Source organism: Nymphalis io, chromosome 12 (assembly GCF_905147045.1).
Source record: "Nymphalis io chromosome 12, ilAglIoxx1.1, whole genome shotgun sequence".
Taxonomy (NCBI): Eukaryota; Metazoa; Arthropoda; class Insecta; order Lepidoptera; family Nymphalidae; genus Nymphalis; species Nymphalis io.
Window position 1 is genome coordinate 1,336,826 of NC_065899.1, and position 17,002 is coordinate 1,353,827.

The window sequence follows — 17,002 nt, forward strand, 5'->3', positions numbered from 1 at the left end:
GATAAAACATTTATTTTAATATTATGAAGTGTTTTTTTATTACATCCTGCACACATTTGAATATACTTTACTTACAATACATGCTTAATAACCAAGTGAATATTGCGATAATTTTAATTATAACTTTCATGGTAGTACACAACGACAAACTTGAGTGTGTCACAATTTTGCCAATTGCGTGTCATTCCACTTTCATTCATATTTGTAATTTTGCTTTTTTATGAACATCTATAATAATAAAAACAAGTCTATATGCAATTGATTCTTTGTTTTTTGCTGATCTGTGATATATATGTTAAAAACATAAATATATTAAAATAATGAACACATCCAAGCATATCTATAATATTGACGTTGACAGTTCAACTTCCACTCTGCAAACTGCATAATCTTGCCGATATCCGTTTAATTCGAATCAACTTTGATAATTATTGATAAGAATGGGCCGTAAACTATAGATCGCGTACACTGAGAGGCTAAAGACTGTTTCTATTTTAAAAAATATTAATTTAAATGGGTGTTAAAAGGAAGAAAGTGCTAGATGTTGTGTCTGGGTGGGAATCGGTGGATTTAATATTAAAATGTATTTTTGTGGGTTTATGGCAAATGATACAAATTGCAGTTCGAAGGTTATGGAAAGGGCACCGGAGGAAAATATCCAAGAACTATCCACCTGTCGAACTAACCGTTGATTCATCTATAGGTATACACTGTTATATTAAAATTATGGTAAGTAAATATATTGTTTTTTATTTCAAGATTATATTTGTTATTTGAATTAATATATTTTCAAAGTAAATAATATATAATTTTCATAATATGTCGGTAAGTTTAAAAAAAAAACGTTACCAATTCAGGATTATTTTATTAATCATTGTTAAAATATAATTACAATCAATGATATTAAATAATCATATCATATTTTTTTAGGGTGTAAAATATCATTATGTTGAAACTGGCCCAAAAAATGGTCAAATAGTGCTTATTCTTGGAGATGCACCAGACACTGGAGACCTGTGGGTTCCGAGCTGGTCGTCAGTGGTCAGGCGTTTAGCTGAACTTGGTCATCATGTCATAACCCTAGACCTTAGGGGTACTGGAGCTAGTGAACCAGGGGATAGGATTGACTTGTCTCCACCGCGGGCCGTTGAAGAGTTGAAATCCTTATTAATAGCCCTTGGTGTGACTGAAAGCAATCCTGCTGTGGTCATCGGCTTTGGAATTGGAGGTATGCTCACTTGGTAAGTTAAATATAATATTTATTTCCATTTTTTATTTATTTACTTGAAATAGTAAATTAAGTATCCTTCATTACATTATTTTTTGTTAAATATAAATATATATTTTTTTTTAATGTAAAATGAATTCATAACAATAATATACATTTTTCCTGTTAATGGCTTTAAGTCACCAATTACTTAATGGGTTTCATGTATCGTGTGAAACTGAATCATACAAAATTTTAAAACAAATTCTTTTGAAAAACATTGATTAATTTTAATTGATTAATCGAAATCAATAGTTCATTGAACCTGGCCCTGATTATGTCTATCAATAATTGATATTAAATTTATAGTAGCATTATCACTTAAAAATTCAAAGTTCTCACACCACTAAATGATCATGTGATAATCATTATGTATGTCACATAGATATAATTAAAATATTTTATCTACAATGTAACCAATATTTATTTTGTATATATGTATAATTAATCTGTAACTGATTGTTGTCTGTACATGGAAGATATATGAGTGAAACTATTACCGGGGGCCTTTTCAATGGAATAGAACCCAAAACAATGATTGTTAGAATTTTTGTCTGTCTGTGTGTTTGTGCATGCTAATCTTCACAACGGCTTAACGGATTTGGGTGCGGTTTTCACTAATGTATTTTGGCTAATTTCACTTAAAATTTAGTGTTTGTTTTATTTCAATTGGTTCATAAATAATAAAATTATATCAATTAAAAGAATTACGTCAAACTTTTTTTCGATAAAAATGCTAATTGGCTGGAACTTTAGCTACCTATAAATGATAGTCTGTAAAATGATGGCGATTGAAAGTTTATAGAAACAAAACAAAGTTAAAAATGGTCAGTTTTAGAGATTTAGATAATTACATTAGAGATTCTAATGTAAGTTGAGCTCAGGTCTATATGACCAATCATATTAAATAGTGTTCATCTTATGCTAGACATTCCGCGGTTAAACGCTTTTTTTGTTCAAAAATAAAGCAGTATTTGCGTCGTTTTTATAAACATGGTATTATTCTTATGAAAGATATCGAGATAAGACCATAGACAGTTTTAGTACTTTTTATAGATTTGACGTTATTTCAACAGGTAGTGAGTAGGTTGCTTGAAAATAAGTTAAAGTTTATAGGCTAGGTAGGTATTTCGTTTCGTTACCGCATATATATTTTTCATGGTTTTGTTACTTTTTCGGTTAGTTTGACAAGTGAAGTAAAGCCTTAAATACATTTATAAATATATAAAATTAGTCGGTCAGTTGATAATAAGCACATATTTAAAAAAAAACAACAGATTTTCGTTTTAATTTTAAAACGACAAAATTTCCGGTGAATTTATCGTTTGCATTCACAATATATAAAGCACAGAGAAATACATTTAAGTATGTCGGAATATATTTAAGGGATTGATGTTTTTCTCATGGCCAATTGTGGGTATGTTACCCTATTTAGATCTGGATGCGGCGAAAACCAATAAATACAAATATTGATATTTGTATTTATTGCTTTTCTTTATTTTTATTATTCTGAAAATAAAATAAAACTTAAAATGTTGTATATACTGAAATATTATAAGTCTGCTCTTAGTGACTTCTTTAAGTTATACGCAGGTGAAACCGCGGGCATAGCTAGTATATAATATAATAGATTTATAAAAAATTTATGCAATAAATTTATACAACAAACGATTTACTAACGTATATTTTCGGCCGATACAAACTTTAAAAGGCGAAATTAACGTAAGTAAGCGAACGAATGATTATGAGTTTGCATACCTACTCTCTTGTTCCCTCTTGTCTGGTCTTTATCGCGCCACACTCGAGAGTCGATTTTTAATTCCCGAGTCAAAGAACGTGAAGCGAGCTGATCAATCTTACTCTCGCGCACGTGCAGTAAAAGCATACAAATACGCACGCGTTTTTAATTTTCACATATTATAGATTTGTCCAACGATTTATGTTACATTTTCGTATTATTATATATGGATAAAAATAAATAAACGATGCTGGAACACAAATTCGTAAGGCAATAAATATAGGTGACCAATATGTTAAAATATAAGAAAAGTACTATTAATAGCGAATTAACTCACTTCAACCCTTATGTACTGAGTAGAGAGTATTTAGATGTCATTATAATATATAATATAATAAAAACTGTAATTGCCCGCATTATAGATGACGCTTATGGTTACTTCTCCTTGTATCGGAGCATGACGCTATATAACCAATAACATTTCTCAATAAATAGATTACCTAACGCAAAAAAAATATTCAAATCGGTTCAAACGAAAGGTATAGATGAGCGCGTAACGCGATACTACTCTTACTTACTAATGTATAATTATTAATCGGAGTACACCGCCGACCAAGTCCAAATATGGACCGCATCTGATCATTTTTGTCTTTTTTGGCTTACATCGAAATCAAGAATAATTCACTAGGTGTTATTATTTTTACTCTGACTGAAGCTTTTTTAATCATTGTTAGCAATATGGCAAATTTTTAAAAAGCACTTAATTGTCTATGATCTTATCCCAATATATTTTATAAGACGAATGAGTTAGGTACGTGATTTTTATGATATGAATGGGATATAACAGCAATAAAAAATAAAAGACAGAATTAGAAAAAAGAAAGTCGTTAATTGATATAATAAATTATCAAGATCTATAAATATTTAAGATAATCGCTCACATGGTGCAATGAGAAAGCTGCTATTTCTGCGGCGGTGAGGCGGGGGCAAAACTTCAATTTAAATTTCAATTATGTTCAGAATGAAATATAGTCTGCAAAACAGAAGGAAATTAAGATATTATATTTATTTTATTTTTTATATATTGTATTATCTGTAAAAATGACATACACAAATACAAGCAAGGTTTTTTACTCTATATTCTCTTACGTAGTGATCCTCCTGTCCTTAAGTTTTAAGACATCGATGAGGTTCTACTTAAATTCTAAAAACCCCCTCAATCATTGAACAATAAAATAAAATGAAACCCATACATGACGACATGCAGATAAGATTAATAACGCACTATAAACGTAGAATATTTTTACTTATGGATATCTAACGTTTAAATTTTAGACATATTTCGCAAGTATTAATATAAATATATTTAAACCAATAGAACATGAATATTGTCTTTATCGTACTCGGATAAACATATAAAATATTTTTCGAAAGGTATCTCGTTCATTGCGAAGGATCCTTGGTGAGCAAATTTGCGGTGATCGCGGCACCGCATCCGAATCTCTACTGGCAACACCCGCCTGCAGCGTTTTGCCATCGCTCTTTACATTTTATTCAGGTAAATAATTACAATATTACCTCTTTTTATTTATAGGATTGCAGACAAGCAAATGGTTTTCATCCTCACCCATATATAGTAATAACATTTATAGATTCTGCCATAAGTTTTTTTTTTAGAAATTTATTCTTTTTTTTTAAGGAATTACTAATATTCCATTTCCCCCCCACCCCCTCTAATTAAGCGTAACGCTTGTTTGAATTGGGGATTACAATAGTCCAAAAGCTCAAGATCGATTCTGTGACTTACATCGCTTGGTGTGTACACATTGTAGCTTATGTTCAACAGGAAAAGAGGCCTTTGCCCAGCAGTGGGTCATTTACTCTTCCTATAGATACTGGAACTGTAAGAAAAATACCACTTCTTTTGGCGTCAATGGGCAACCAACACGGGATCTTAGTTGTTATGTGATATGCCCCAATACGGTGAGAAAGCCTTACAGCGGTAAAAACTGTATCTACTAGAGACAGTTATAGTTAAAAAAAAATGTTTACCCAGAGTATGCATTCGAATATTTACCACCGTTTTACAGTTTAAACCTTGACCGAAACAATTATGTCATTTGAATCAATTTCTGTAAATCATGTTACATCGGTATTACAGTGGCCACATTTCCCTGAAAAGTGGCTAGCTGAAGGTGCAATGCAAGAAGGCAGCCAATGGGCCAGCTCGCGTGCGAGGGACTGGAGCGGTGCCCTGAACTACGTCAGAAGTATGTATTTATTCATATTTTTATGGTTTCTCCGACTTGGACTTGGATAATACTCATTCCGTTGGCTTTGTCGATTGGCTCACAATACTCATTTATTTATCGAAAATAGAGGTGTCAACGTGACATTTGATTTTAATCTTTCGAGACCACGTCGTCACTCCAAGTCCAACGACAACCCTGACCCGCCGGGTACTACATAATCACACACCTTTAAGTAACCGTTAACCTCATAAAATAGCAAATATTTGTACTCTATCAACATTTAAATAAGTTTTTTATTTTTTAATGGGTTCTTAAAACGGCCGATTAAAATCTTTGGGGAGGAGGGAGCCGAGTCTGTATTTCCTGATAGGTACAACGTCGACGGCTCCAAATCCAGAGTTAGCAGGTTTCTTCTAGGCAAGCGTGCCACTTCCTCGAGCTAGACCGTGACGATGCTTTACATCGGCCAAGTTAATGAATTAAAAAGGATCCGTCCGTGTATGTGACGCGTTCGGTGGCAGGCGCGGCGTGGTACCGCATCTCGGCCGAGCACAAGGTGTCGGCGCGCGGGCTGCTGGCGGGCGCGCGCGACAGCGCCGCGCAGCTCGTGGCGAGCGCGCAGTACTGCGCGCACCCCGCGCTGCGCCTGCTGGCCGACGCGAGCCCCCGCGACAAGGACCTGCCGGCTCTCATCCTCGACTTTCTCGTGGGTGAGTTCGGTCACGTGTGTGTCTACCTGGCGATATGGACCAAATGGGACCGCCATTCGTCGATTACACGATACACATTTACGGATGACTTGGTCAAAATTTTTGACAGGTTATTTTAAATCGGCCACTGAAAGCTCCGTCGTGTTAAAACAAAACTCTGTCGTTTTTTCTTCAGGTAAACAGAGACCCACGGAGGAAGCCTCCAAGGGGTTAATGGGCAGGGTTCTGGGGGCGGTCGCCGACCGGGGACGAGAACTCACTGCTCGTCTAGCGTTACCGGCGAATGCGTGACAGTCGTCGAAAATTTTCGAATTATTTAAAAAGCTAAATATGTGTAAAATTGTAATGGCATCTATTTTTATAAGTCACGAATAATATATTAAAAACTGAAATTATATATATAGTAAAATAATGTTATTTAAAATATATAATATAGAATAATGTTGTAAATAAGAAGATATATAGATTTTATTGTATTAAAGTTCAAATTGATTATTATTTATCAGTAATATATAATGCGTACACGTATAAAGTCTTCAGAACTCGTAAATATATTTATTAAATTTCACTGCATTTATTAGTTCGTATCTTAACAACCAATAAAAGGTCACGGATGCGAAATGCATTGATAAAAATATTGTTTAAAACGAGATAATTACATTTTAAGTAAATAACGTGTGCAGCGGAATGATTTTATTATTTACTTATGATGAAATTGAATTTTAATTTCATCATTATCATATAAAGTTCAATATATACATAATTATCAAAAACACACGGTTGTCGTTCCTAACAATTAATTGAGAAATCATCAACCACTAAAGATGTATATAATTGATTACCAATTAAGAATATTATGTAATTATAAAATAATTTGTTAAAAAAAAATAACAGTGTGATTTAGGTTTTAGAATCATTTGTAAAATTGCAATAAAAACTATTTATAAATTATTTATAGTATTTAAAAAAAACATTTTTAATCTTAAATTCGTTAAATTATTTGCCCACATTTTATTATTTTTATTAAAATTAGTTTTTTTTATATATTTTAAAGATGGATCGGAATCAAAGACTTGTTTAGTGTTAAGGCCAAATATATATTTGTATAAAAAATAAAACCACATAGAAAAGTGCAAACGCCCTTTTATTACGCAATATGCCCACAAAAAGCTAACCGTTTATAAATTTTCACTATTTATATAATATTCACAGTAGTATATGTTAAAAACGTCGTCTACATTAAATTGTGCGATCAATGCACTGGAGTACAATCACATTGCGACATAGATACAAAAATCCACAAACATCATTTAAAAACTTATTCGTATTAATGGAAAACTTTAATTATAATACATAGAATTTAAATTTAAATACATTTCAATTTGGTTTTGAATGAATCGAAAAATATGATACTAAGTATTACAAAGTCTACATAATACAGGATCAACGTTACTTGAGATTACCCTTAAAGGATGATTTAGATAAATCTTTGGGCTGAATTTACTATGCGTGTCTATGGCACTTATGACCTTAAAATGAACTTAGTTATAGCTGACGAGTATTGTATATATAATATGATGACCTATTTGTATGTGAAATATATATATGTGTAGAGTCCGAATTGGTTGCAATGCAATCTAATATATATATATTTTTAATACATGGATCAAATAAAATGTTACATATTTAAAAATATATATATATTTCGTTGATCATTTTATTTTTTTATATCAATTGAATACATAACTTGATATCATTTTAAATGTCGCAATGAGAATGCTCCTTAAAATAATTTTATATCACATTAGCAGCTATTATAACATTTTCTAGTATAGAACAATATACAAAGAATGATGATATTAAGTACATAAAGTGTGTATGACATACATAGACATCATAATTTTTTCCTTTCATTGTGATCTCGAGTTACAATTCTGATCCTTCAGATTTGTGTGTCGTCTTTAAAGCTACATCTCTACAATACTATTATTTCTTTATATTAGTAAGGCGAACGAGCAATGAGCGACCTGTTGGTGAGTGGTCACTTTGACCTTGCACTGGTGGTATACATTGTATGGTATAATACTTAACGGTCAACGTGCTGCCACCATGTATTTGAGAGGTTATATGATTGTTCAAAAAAATGTATTAGATTGTAAGTGGGATTTTTTTTTTACATAACGTATCTATTTATGTCACCTCTTAATTAATTTGCCAGAGTTAATGCTTTAAATTCTCGCACTATCTCTTTCTCTTGTGTTGAAATAAGAAAGAGATAACAATATTTTTCGTCCTGCCAAATCAATGAGGAGGTTTACAACATAACAGTGTAAATATAAAATATCAATAGTAAAAATTATATCCCAATATAAAGTTGCAAACATTCGTACGCTATAAAGTAATTGTCAAACGTACAAAACGATGATCGGCGACAACGCAACTACAAAGTAAGTTCCACACATAACCATTTACAAGTAACACAGCTGATTGGGATCATTCGCACAATGGAAGGGAAAAATACAAATGTCATATCGTATGGTGACTGTTAATAATAATAAAAAAATATTGTCTATGACATAACATTATATATACTGCAACAATATTTTACACGCTGTACATTTTGAAGAGTAATAATTATTATGCTGTCACCGCAAAAAAATCTATGGTCACCATGTATATAAATTTCAAAACAGTATAGATAAAAAATATTTACAAACATCAATGAGGCACACGTCGTTCTACTTTCGATCCTATCGAAGAATTTGTTTTGAAAATAAAAAAAAAACTTTTCATACATCGACATCAGAGTTATAAAAACATTTTTTTTTATGTCAATCGAGCAGAATTAAAATGATTAAATTTACCGAAAAATGGTTACAGTAATATGTACCTACAGAAGCGAGCCAAATAATTGGACTAGACTTTAGGCGGGCTGTGAATTCGCTCGAATTCAATACAAACACTCAAAATATCGAGTTTATTAAAAAACATTGCAACATTCCGTTAAATATTTTGGCACGTCACACCGTCTTCATCAAACTTTCATATCAACTACCATTTATCAAGCTTACCACTGAATAACCCACAAAAATTTATCATAAATTTTGTCAAAATTTTAATTAACTATCACTTAAACAATTAGTCATTGTAATTTTAATAAAAATGTAAATATAAAAAACATTATAAATATTTACAATAGAAAATGTTAGAGATCAATAATATGTACTATAATATTGCTTAATTTACTTCATTCATTATTTTAAACAAAGTTATCTAAACAATTTTTCTTTTCTACGAATTTGAAAACATTTTATTATATAAAGTCAATCGTAGCAGGTTCCACGAGGCGGAGCTAGCTCGGCGAGTACCGTGCAACTAATTAACAACAATAATAGATGCTGTTGACATTTTAGTGGCAAAGTCATGTCCCAATTTTCTAAATGAAGATATATTTTGTAAAATGCGTTTAAGTGTAGAGAATGGTACCATACGAGTCTACTGCCTCAGTGGTAGCCACAGCAATAGTAATATTTTTCATCTTTTGTATCATAATTAAAGTGGAACAAAATGTTTTTCGATTATTCAGTATATCAAGCTTTAAGTCAGCTCCATATATATATATAATAAATAACTTTACGGATAAATTACTACTTATTACTAATATTATACAACCTAAAATTAATGGCACAAATTCCGCCTCGATGTCTAATCATTGAAGTATAAAATGGCAGTATTTCGAATAGAGAATATTTATATATAATCTTGAGTTACAAATCATTATAAACGTCATTAGAATTATAAATGACAGTATTAATTATTTAAATATATATATATACACGGATTAACTAATTTACAATAAACTTCAAAACGATTAATGTTTTAGACCGTTGTTTCGCCTTTTCCGTCAATTTCGGAGATCGCTTCACTAACACAACTATCACTGTCCGGTTTAAGAGTGACGTCACTATTCACGGTCACGTCGAGCTCCTTCCGCGGCGTCCTATTTTTGTCCCGACTCGTTATCTGAGTGTAAAGTTCGTCCAGCTCGCTCGAAAACGATATAGGACTGCTGTCACGATTCACTTCAGGACAACTCAATGCCGGTGTCGGCACGTATTTCCCTAATTTAGCATTGTTCTTTATTGTTTTACGCCATCCCGGATCGTAATTGACATACTGACTCTCTAATGTCGAAACGTCCTCATTGCTGAAGCTGATTTCGTTTGGGCACATGGAGGATGGGGAAGGAGCGTACAAGCCGTGGCTTCGTATGCTAACTTCGGACACTTGATAGTTTGGACAATAAATGTCACTTTCGTTTTCGAAACCTTGTTCACTTGCGTTCGTGCTACAAGTTTCGAAATCGTATGTTGTCTTTGCCATAAAGAACGTGTCTTTGTCGTTGTCAATTTTCTCTTTAGACCCTTCAATATCCAAATCGGGGTTTTCGAGTAAATGATCGATTTCTGTCAATCCAGCTTCTAAATGATGCGGGGTGCTGGACCGGTTGACTTCATCGCTGTTCATAGTACATTCCTCAGATATATCCTGTAAAGATTTATCTACTTGATCCTTATTTTCGTGTACCTTGCTGGGTTGTAAGTAGTCAATATATTGGCCGAAGCTCTCGGTGTCTGTTATTTCGTTCGTGGAACACAAAGCGCTATGAGTATCTTGAAAAGAGGTCATCTCCGACTGTGTGTTCAGTGTTTGATCAGAACACGTGTGCGGCATCGCTATTTCAGACGCCGAACTGTATTCTAAGCTACACTGTTGCGATATCGTCCTCATTTCAGGATGCTCGCTCGCGTGACTCTGCAAACATTCTTCGGAGACACTATTCCTTTGACCATTTAAAGTTTTCTGAACATTCGCTTTGGCGATTTGATGTTGCGGGACTTGAGTTTCCGGGACATTCGTGTATATGTTAATTATTTGCCCTCTGCCATGTTTAGGATCCTCGTTTTTGTTCCAAGATTTTCGATCAGTTGAGTAGCTTTTGAAATTCTCCTTCGAGTCGTCTTCTAGCAGATTTGGATTCGCATTAGTACGAAGTTCTTTGATTCCGTTGTTCGATCTTTCGACGTGTTGATTTGTATTGTTAACTTTATTGCCAGCGTTAATAAAATTAGCCAAACCGTTATAAGCTTCCTTACTGGGAAGCGGTAGCGAGATGTGGGAGTCGTCGTCACAATCTCGCCTCAGCGGCAATTCTAGGCAATTTCTCTTCGTGTGTTGCCTTTGTTTCTTAAAGAATTTCTTCGCTACGTTCATTTGATTTGGATTGTAGAACACTTCCGGACCTATTGTCCCCGATTCCGGGTATGTCATCATGGAGTTATTCGATCTGTACTGCCGTCTGTGTAACACGACCAGATTTATGTTTGGTGTTTTTCCGTTAGTGTTTTTGACGTCTTTGGACAACGTTTGCCCGTTCAGTTCTGCGCCAGCTTTATAAGTACCGCTGTTATTAGTTTTTGTGTTCGTTCGATTAGAACTTCTGCTACCCGACTGTGATCTGCTATCGTTAGGTATGTGTTGTGGCGAAGTTGTAGACGTTTGGTTAGGTAGGTTTTGTTGATTCGAATCGAAAACGCTTCTGTTCCGACAGCATTGTTTACTAGATTGTAAGTAGCAGTGCATCAGGGACCATTGCGATCGAACATCACTTCTCGCAATGCCGTAGAAGAACAATATAAATGTGCCCAAGACAGTAGAGCAGACCGCATAGATTATACTACAAATGTCTTCTTGATAAGGGAGGTATGCCGGCAGAGGCCTGTACACCGCTATCGCTCCGCAAGTCCAAACGGACATATACAAGCACATCACTATAACCTGCGCCCTCAGCTGTATAATAGGGCTGTGTTCAATGTCATCGATTTCTGAATCGACTACTGATTTTATACTTCGTCGCTCAGCACGGTCATTAGTCTGATTCGGTTCCCACATCTCTAAATCCACATTTTCCGTGGCTTGGGTGCCCTCCGATAGCTGTACGTTCATATTTCTTATCGTACACCGTATCAAAAGAAATAGGATTGAGAGAAAAATTAACAATATACCGCCCGGTATAAATAAAGCGCTTAAAGCGGGCGCCGTACTCAGGAAACATTGGGAATAACCGGCGTAATCTTTCAAATTGACAGCACCGGATATACCGCATACTATCAGAGCGATGCCCCAACCGACTAAATACAATCCTAAAATTGGTTTCTGAATCGGCACATCCGGTGGAATGTCGTCCTCGGGCGTTCGCGGATTGTGGGTCTTCGTCACCCATTTGTACATGTTGCTAGCTGATACACACATCCACAATAGGCAAGAGAGCGATAGGTAATGTATTAAAAGTCCCAATATTTGACACAACTTGACGTCCTCGGTCTGGTATATACCCAATGTGTACATGAAGCAGAGTAGACCGATCGCTATCCAAGTATTAATAAGGGCATGTTTCGTTTTCTTAGCCATTTGTATGGCCGGGTAGCACATGATGTAGGTAAGTGTGGCACAACTCACGCAACCGATGAGGATGAGACTCCCGACGTACACGGCCGGGTGGGACACCTTGAACCTCGCGCCGTCGGTCCGGGCTCCGTATATACCGGTTTCAACGTTCTGCAGGAGGCCGACGTAGGCCAGTCTCGTGCAAGTGATGATTATCATTTCAGACACGACGTGTGATACTTTGCAATCTGTAACGAGATTTTATAACGTTATTTTGATATCAATACACGAGTACAGAATGAAACTGTAATGTCACGTGACGTGACGCACCCGAGGTGTTGTCCGTCCAGCTCCTGGACAGCGGGTCCCAGGTGGCGACGCGGCCGTCCACTCCGCCCACCGACCGCGCGCGCACCGTCGCTATGACGGGCTCCAGCAGCTCGCCTTGCAGCGACACGTTCACTGGGTGACAGGAAATATTACTTTATTAATCTGTGGATGTGGACAGTGGGTAAGTATATCAATCGCCAAAAGACTGACTCAGTCGAAATCCGATAACAGGCGACGTGATTTCCATGTTCATATCCTCCCGCTTGGTGCTCCTTCCGTAGTAGTCCTTCGACCGGTGCCCGGGGGAGTGTCCATCGTCCATCTCGGGTAACAGCGGGAACATTGAGGCGTCCTCGTACATCGATATGACGAGATCGTGAATCCTCGCGTGCAAAAGCGTTCCGGAATCCGTCGTGCTGTAGAGGAGAGACTGTGGTATCTGAAATTCGATAAACGCAACTTTACAAGCAGATTCATAAAATGTTACTATTATTTGTAAACAGAAATCTCATACGGATATTAATTTATTAATTAGCTGTTCTACGACAACCTCCAATCCAATATCTCAAGCGGCCACGGCAGCTAAACTCGAAATCGAAGGCAGCGCACGAAATCATTGCACACGAGCAAATGCACAAACACCAACCAATTCCAGGCACAAGGGACATAACATCTTAGTTCCCAAGGTTGGTTTCGCATTGGTGATGTAAGCGATGGTTAACATTTCTCACAATGCCAATATCTATGGGCGTTGGTGACTTAACATCAGGTCAACCTATAAGCTCGTCCGCCAACCTATACTATTAAAAAAAAAATTGTTTCATAGTTCGATGCGATATGTCACCTGCACGCTGGCGTGTATGAGCGCGTCGGAGGTGCGGGTGAGTGCGCTGCGGTGCGCGACGGTGCGGTTGGTGGTGGAGCAGTGCAGGCGCGGCGGGGCGGCCCGCCGGGCGCTGTACCACACGCACGTCACGCCGCTGAACCCCTCGCCCACGGGGAAGCGCTCCACCGCCAAGTTCATCTGGAATACCACATCGCTTTCTTAGCTCGAATCTAGCACAATAATGATAGAGCTAAATGGAAAGCCCCCACAGAATAAGCGACTTAACTCCAGTTATGGACGAAGAATTGATTGTTTTATCTGCTTGAATTGATGACGACCATCGTTTGATATTTTAATATATTAGTAACAGCCTGTTAATGTCCCACTGCTGGGCTAAGGCCTCCTCTCCCTTTTTGAGGAGAAGGTTTAGAGCTTATTCCACCACGCTGCTCCAATGCGGGTTTTAAGGCGGGCAGAATTTTAGTGAAATTTGACACATGCACGTTTCATCACGATGTTTTCCTTCACCGTCAGGCACGAGATGAATTATAATCACAAATTAAGCACATGAATATTCAGTGGTGCTTGTCCGGGTTTGAACCCACGGTCATCGGTTAAGATTCACGCGTTCTTACCACTAGGCTATCTCGGCAAAAAAATCGTACATTAAATAAATAAATATTGTAATAATATTAAATAAATAATCATATAAAAACCAACAAACCTTATGTCCCTGTACATTACTGGTATAAGCTGATATCTCTTCTGCCGCTCGAACCATATCTGTACATGACCCATACTGTGTCTCTGCTTGTGACATGACTGAGGTGGAAATATTCATAGCCGAACTTATCACATCTAATAGTGTAGAGCCTGGAATGAAATTGTTATAAAATTACTACAAATATATTTCATATACAAGGAAGGTAATGCATAAAAAAACATTAAATTAAACACGTACCTAAGTCCCTCTCCTCGGATATATACTGCATGTAGTTTCTTATCGCTTGAGCAATAAACATTACATCATCGGGGTCTAAAATCTCTGCCAAAGGGTATGTTTTCTCTTGGATCAACATAGCTAACCGCTCTGTAGCGTTCAGTGCTGAATACTGCACAAGACTAACATTCAGTAATGCAAACTGCTGTAGTAATTTTGTTATATTACTTATGTATGAACATTCCGTGGTGTTTGCTGGACCCCAACTTGAATCTGCATTACAAGTTCTATAAGCTAACCCATCACCGTTACGGCAAGGTATAGTAGCAGTGTGATTCAACAATAACTGAGGCCAGGAGTACAATCCTTTATTGTTTATAGTATAGTTTGTCGGACAATACTGTGTTTGATTCGATAACACAAGTACTTGCACTGTGTAATTGTGTCTTATATGGTTTTGGTCATTGTACATACACGTCCAATTGCCAGTGTGATGGTTTGTAATGTTTGGAAAGTATATTGTCGTTTCTGCTAAGCCTTCCTCTTGCATATCAGTACTTGTAACATTCACGTCACATATTTCTAACATTGGATGTATCCATTTCAGTTCATATTTTGCTATGACCGATGCAAATGGTGCATTACAGGTTAAAACTAAGGTATCACCTTCAAAAACCACTTGGTCATGATTCGGCTTCACTATCAGAGTATTCGATGGCAGCACACTTCCACAGACAGATAGATCAAGAAATATTTTTAATTTCCTGACTGTTTTATTGACCATGTTTTCAGGAAATGCACATTTAGGATTACCGACTAGCTTTACACTTGTATTTCTGGACCAATCTCCTACCCAAAGAAGTTCACAATCACATATAAGAGGATTGTCCGTTATGTCTCTGAAAAATGAATTAAACATAAATATAACTGCTCATTTCAATAGAAATCAAAATAATTTATTTAACATTGAAGTATTACACTTGCTTATTGATAGTCAGACCAGAAACTACCACCGGTTCGGAAAAGAAACACCCAACCCTGAGACGAACCGGTGAAAGAAACTCAGTGGGTTTTTTTTACATGTCATGTTTCATTTACAAAAATAATTAATCTTAATTTATCTTTTTTGAAGCCTTACAGCCAGTATGATGCATTTACTAATTATATTAGTTTATAATTAAAATAAATTATAGCCTTTATCAAAAAGATTTATTAAAAAACTACACTACACAAATACACAGATACAAAGTCTTAGTTACCATAGTCCATTGGTGTAAGAAATAATTAATGTTTCTTATAAAATACATCAGCAAAATACTTACATTTGTTTCAACCCAACAAGATAATCAAAAGTGCCCATACTCAGAACTGAAATATGGTTTTGTGATAAAATGAGTCTCTCTAGATTTACGAGCCCTTTAAAAATTTCCTTATAAATATTACTGATCTGATTGTACGAGAGATCTAGTCGTTGTAGTGATGTCATATTATAGAATGCATCCGATTCTATCAGTGATATTTGGTTTCTACTGAGGTCTCTGTAAAAAAATAATAATATTCATCTTTAGAGTTGTGTTTAATATATAAATTATTATTATTAAAATGTAATAAAATAAACAATATTTTAATTTACTGCACATTATTAAAAATATTTACTTACAGCTTTTGTAAATTGGGCACATGAAAATCTCTCGATAATGTTGAAATGGCATTTCCTGATAAATTCCTAAAAACAATATTTGTTTACATTATTGATATATATTATTAAATCACAAATTAGTTTACTGTTACAAATAAATTGAGCATTTCAGTCATTATTTTGTTTCAATGGATTAATTTTAACGTATTCGGTTTTCTGTTTACACTAGCTGATGGCTACCACCTGTTCTTTAGACTGAATGTTTGTTGGTTTAGAACGATAGAACTCATTGTAATTAAAACAAATGATGACTTACAAGCTTACAACAACTGTGGAGAGTTTGTTTAGATCTATTTCTTTGAGTTCGGTGATTTGTGCAGGACTCCCGCCACATTTCAACTTCAATAGTTCTCCGGGCTGCGGGTCCAAAGTGACACCATCGCTCGACCTGTTTCCTTTACAGGAACAGAGCGACGGGCAGAAGCCTAGCGACCCCTTCACAAACAGGAATAGTACGAATATCGAGAAAAGCTTCATTTTGCCCCTTTTCACATAAAATCGATGGCACAAAGCCAAATCCGAAAAATAATCACATCTTAATAAATTCCTTACTATGTCAATGTTACAATTAAGTACTCAAAAATACCAGTCACTTTATTAATTACTTAAAATTAAAATAAATCTTTACGATTCATCTCCCTTTTGGCACTCGTTTAATTATTAGTAAAAAGAAAAATAAACAATAGTACGAGGAAACACAAGCACTAATCCGACATCAGTAGAAATGACTGATTGGTAGAATGGTGATTGAGTGATTGAACATAATTTTCGTTTGCGACTTTATCATACAAAG

At 35.4% G+C, this 17,002-nt stretch overlaps 2 protein-coding genes across 3 annotated transcripts; one reads left to right on the plus strand and one right to left on the minus strand.

Moving 5' to 3' along the window:
• The first annotated feature begins 373 nt into the window (after positions 1-373).
• LOC126772217 (epoxide hydrolase 4-like) lies at positions 374-7,098 on the plus strand. 2 transcript variants are annotated; one of them, XM_050492483.1, is made up of 6 exons: positions 374-729; positions 931-1,241; positions 4,440-4,563; positions 5,167-5,275; positions 5,779-5,967; positions 6,143-7,097. In XM_050492483.1, the coding sequence occupies exons 1-6, from the start codon at positions 514-516 to the stop codon at positions 6,256-6,258; spliced, it is 1,065 nt and encodes a 354-aa protein (XP_050348440.1). In that variant the 5' UTR covers positions 374-513; the 3' UTR covers positions 6,259-7,097. The 2 variants fall into 2 exon arrangements, with proteins under 2 accessions (XP_050348440.1, XP_050348442.1); XM_050492485.1 differs by lacking the exon at positions 5,779-5,967 and having other exon boundaries at positions 6,143-7,098.
• LOC126772155 (adhesion G protein-coupled receptor A3) lies at positions 7,095-16,917 on the minus strand. Its single transcript, XM_050492341.1, has 9 exons — positions 16,466-16,917; positions 16,171-16,236; positions 15,833-16,048; positions 14,532-15,409; positions 14,295-14,443; positions 13,589-13,768; positions 12,955-13,183; positions 12,745-12,876; positions 7,095-12,662 (listed from the first exon to the last, which is right to left on the minus strand). The coding sequence occupies exons 1-9, from the start codon at positions 16,684-16,686 to the stop codon at positions 9,847-9,849; spliced, it is 4,887 nt and encodes a 1,628-aa protein (XP_050348298.1). The 5' UTR covers positions 16,687-16,917; the 3' UTR covers positions 7,095-9,846.
• Positions 16,918-17,002: the final 85 nt, after the last annotated feature.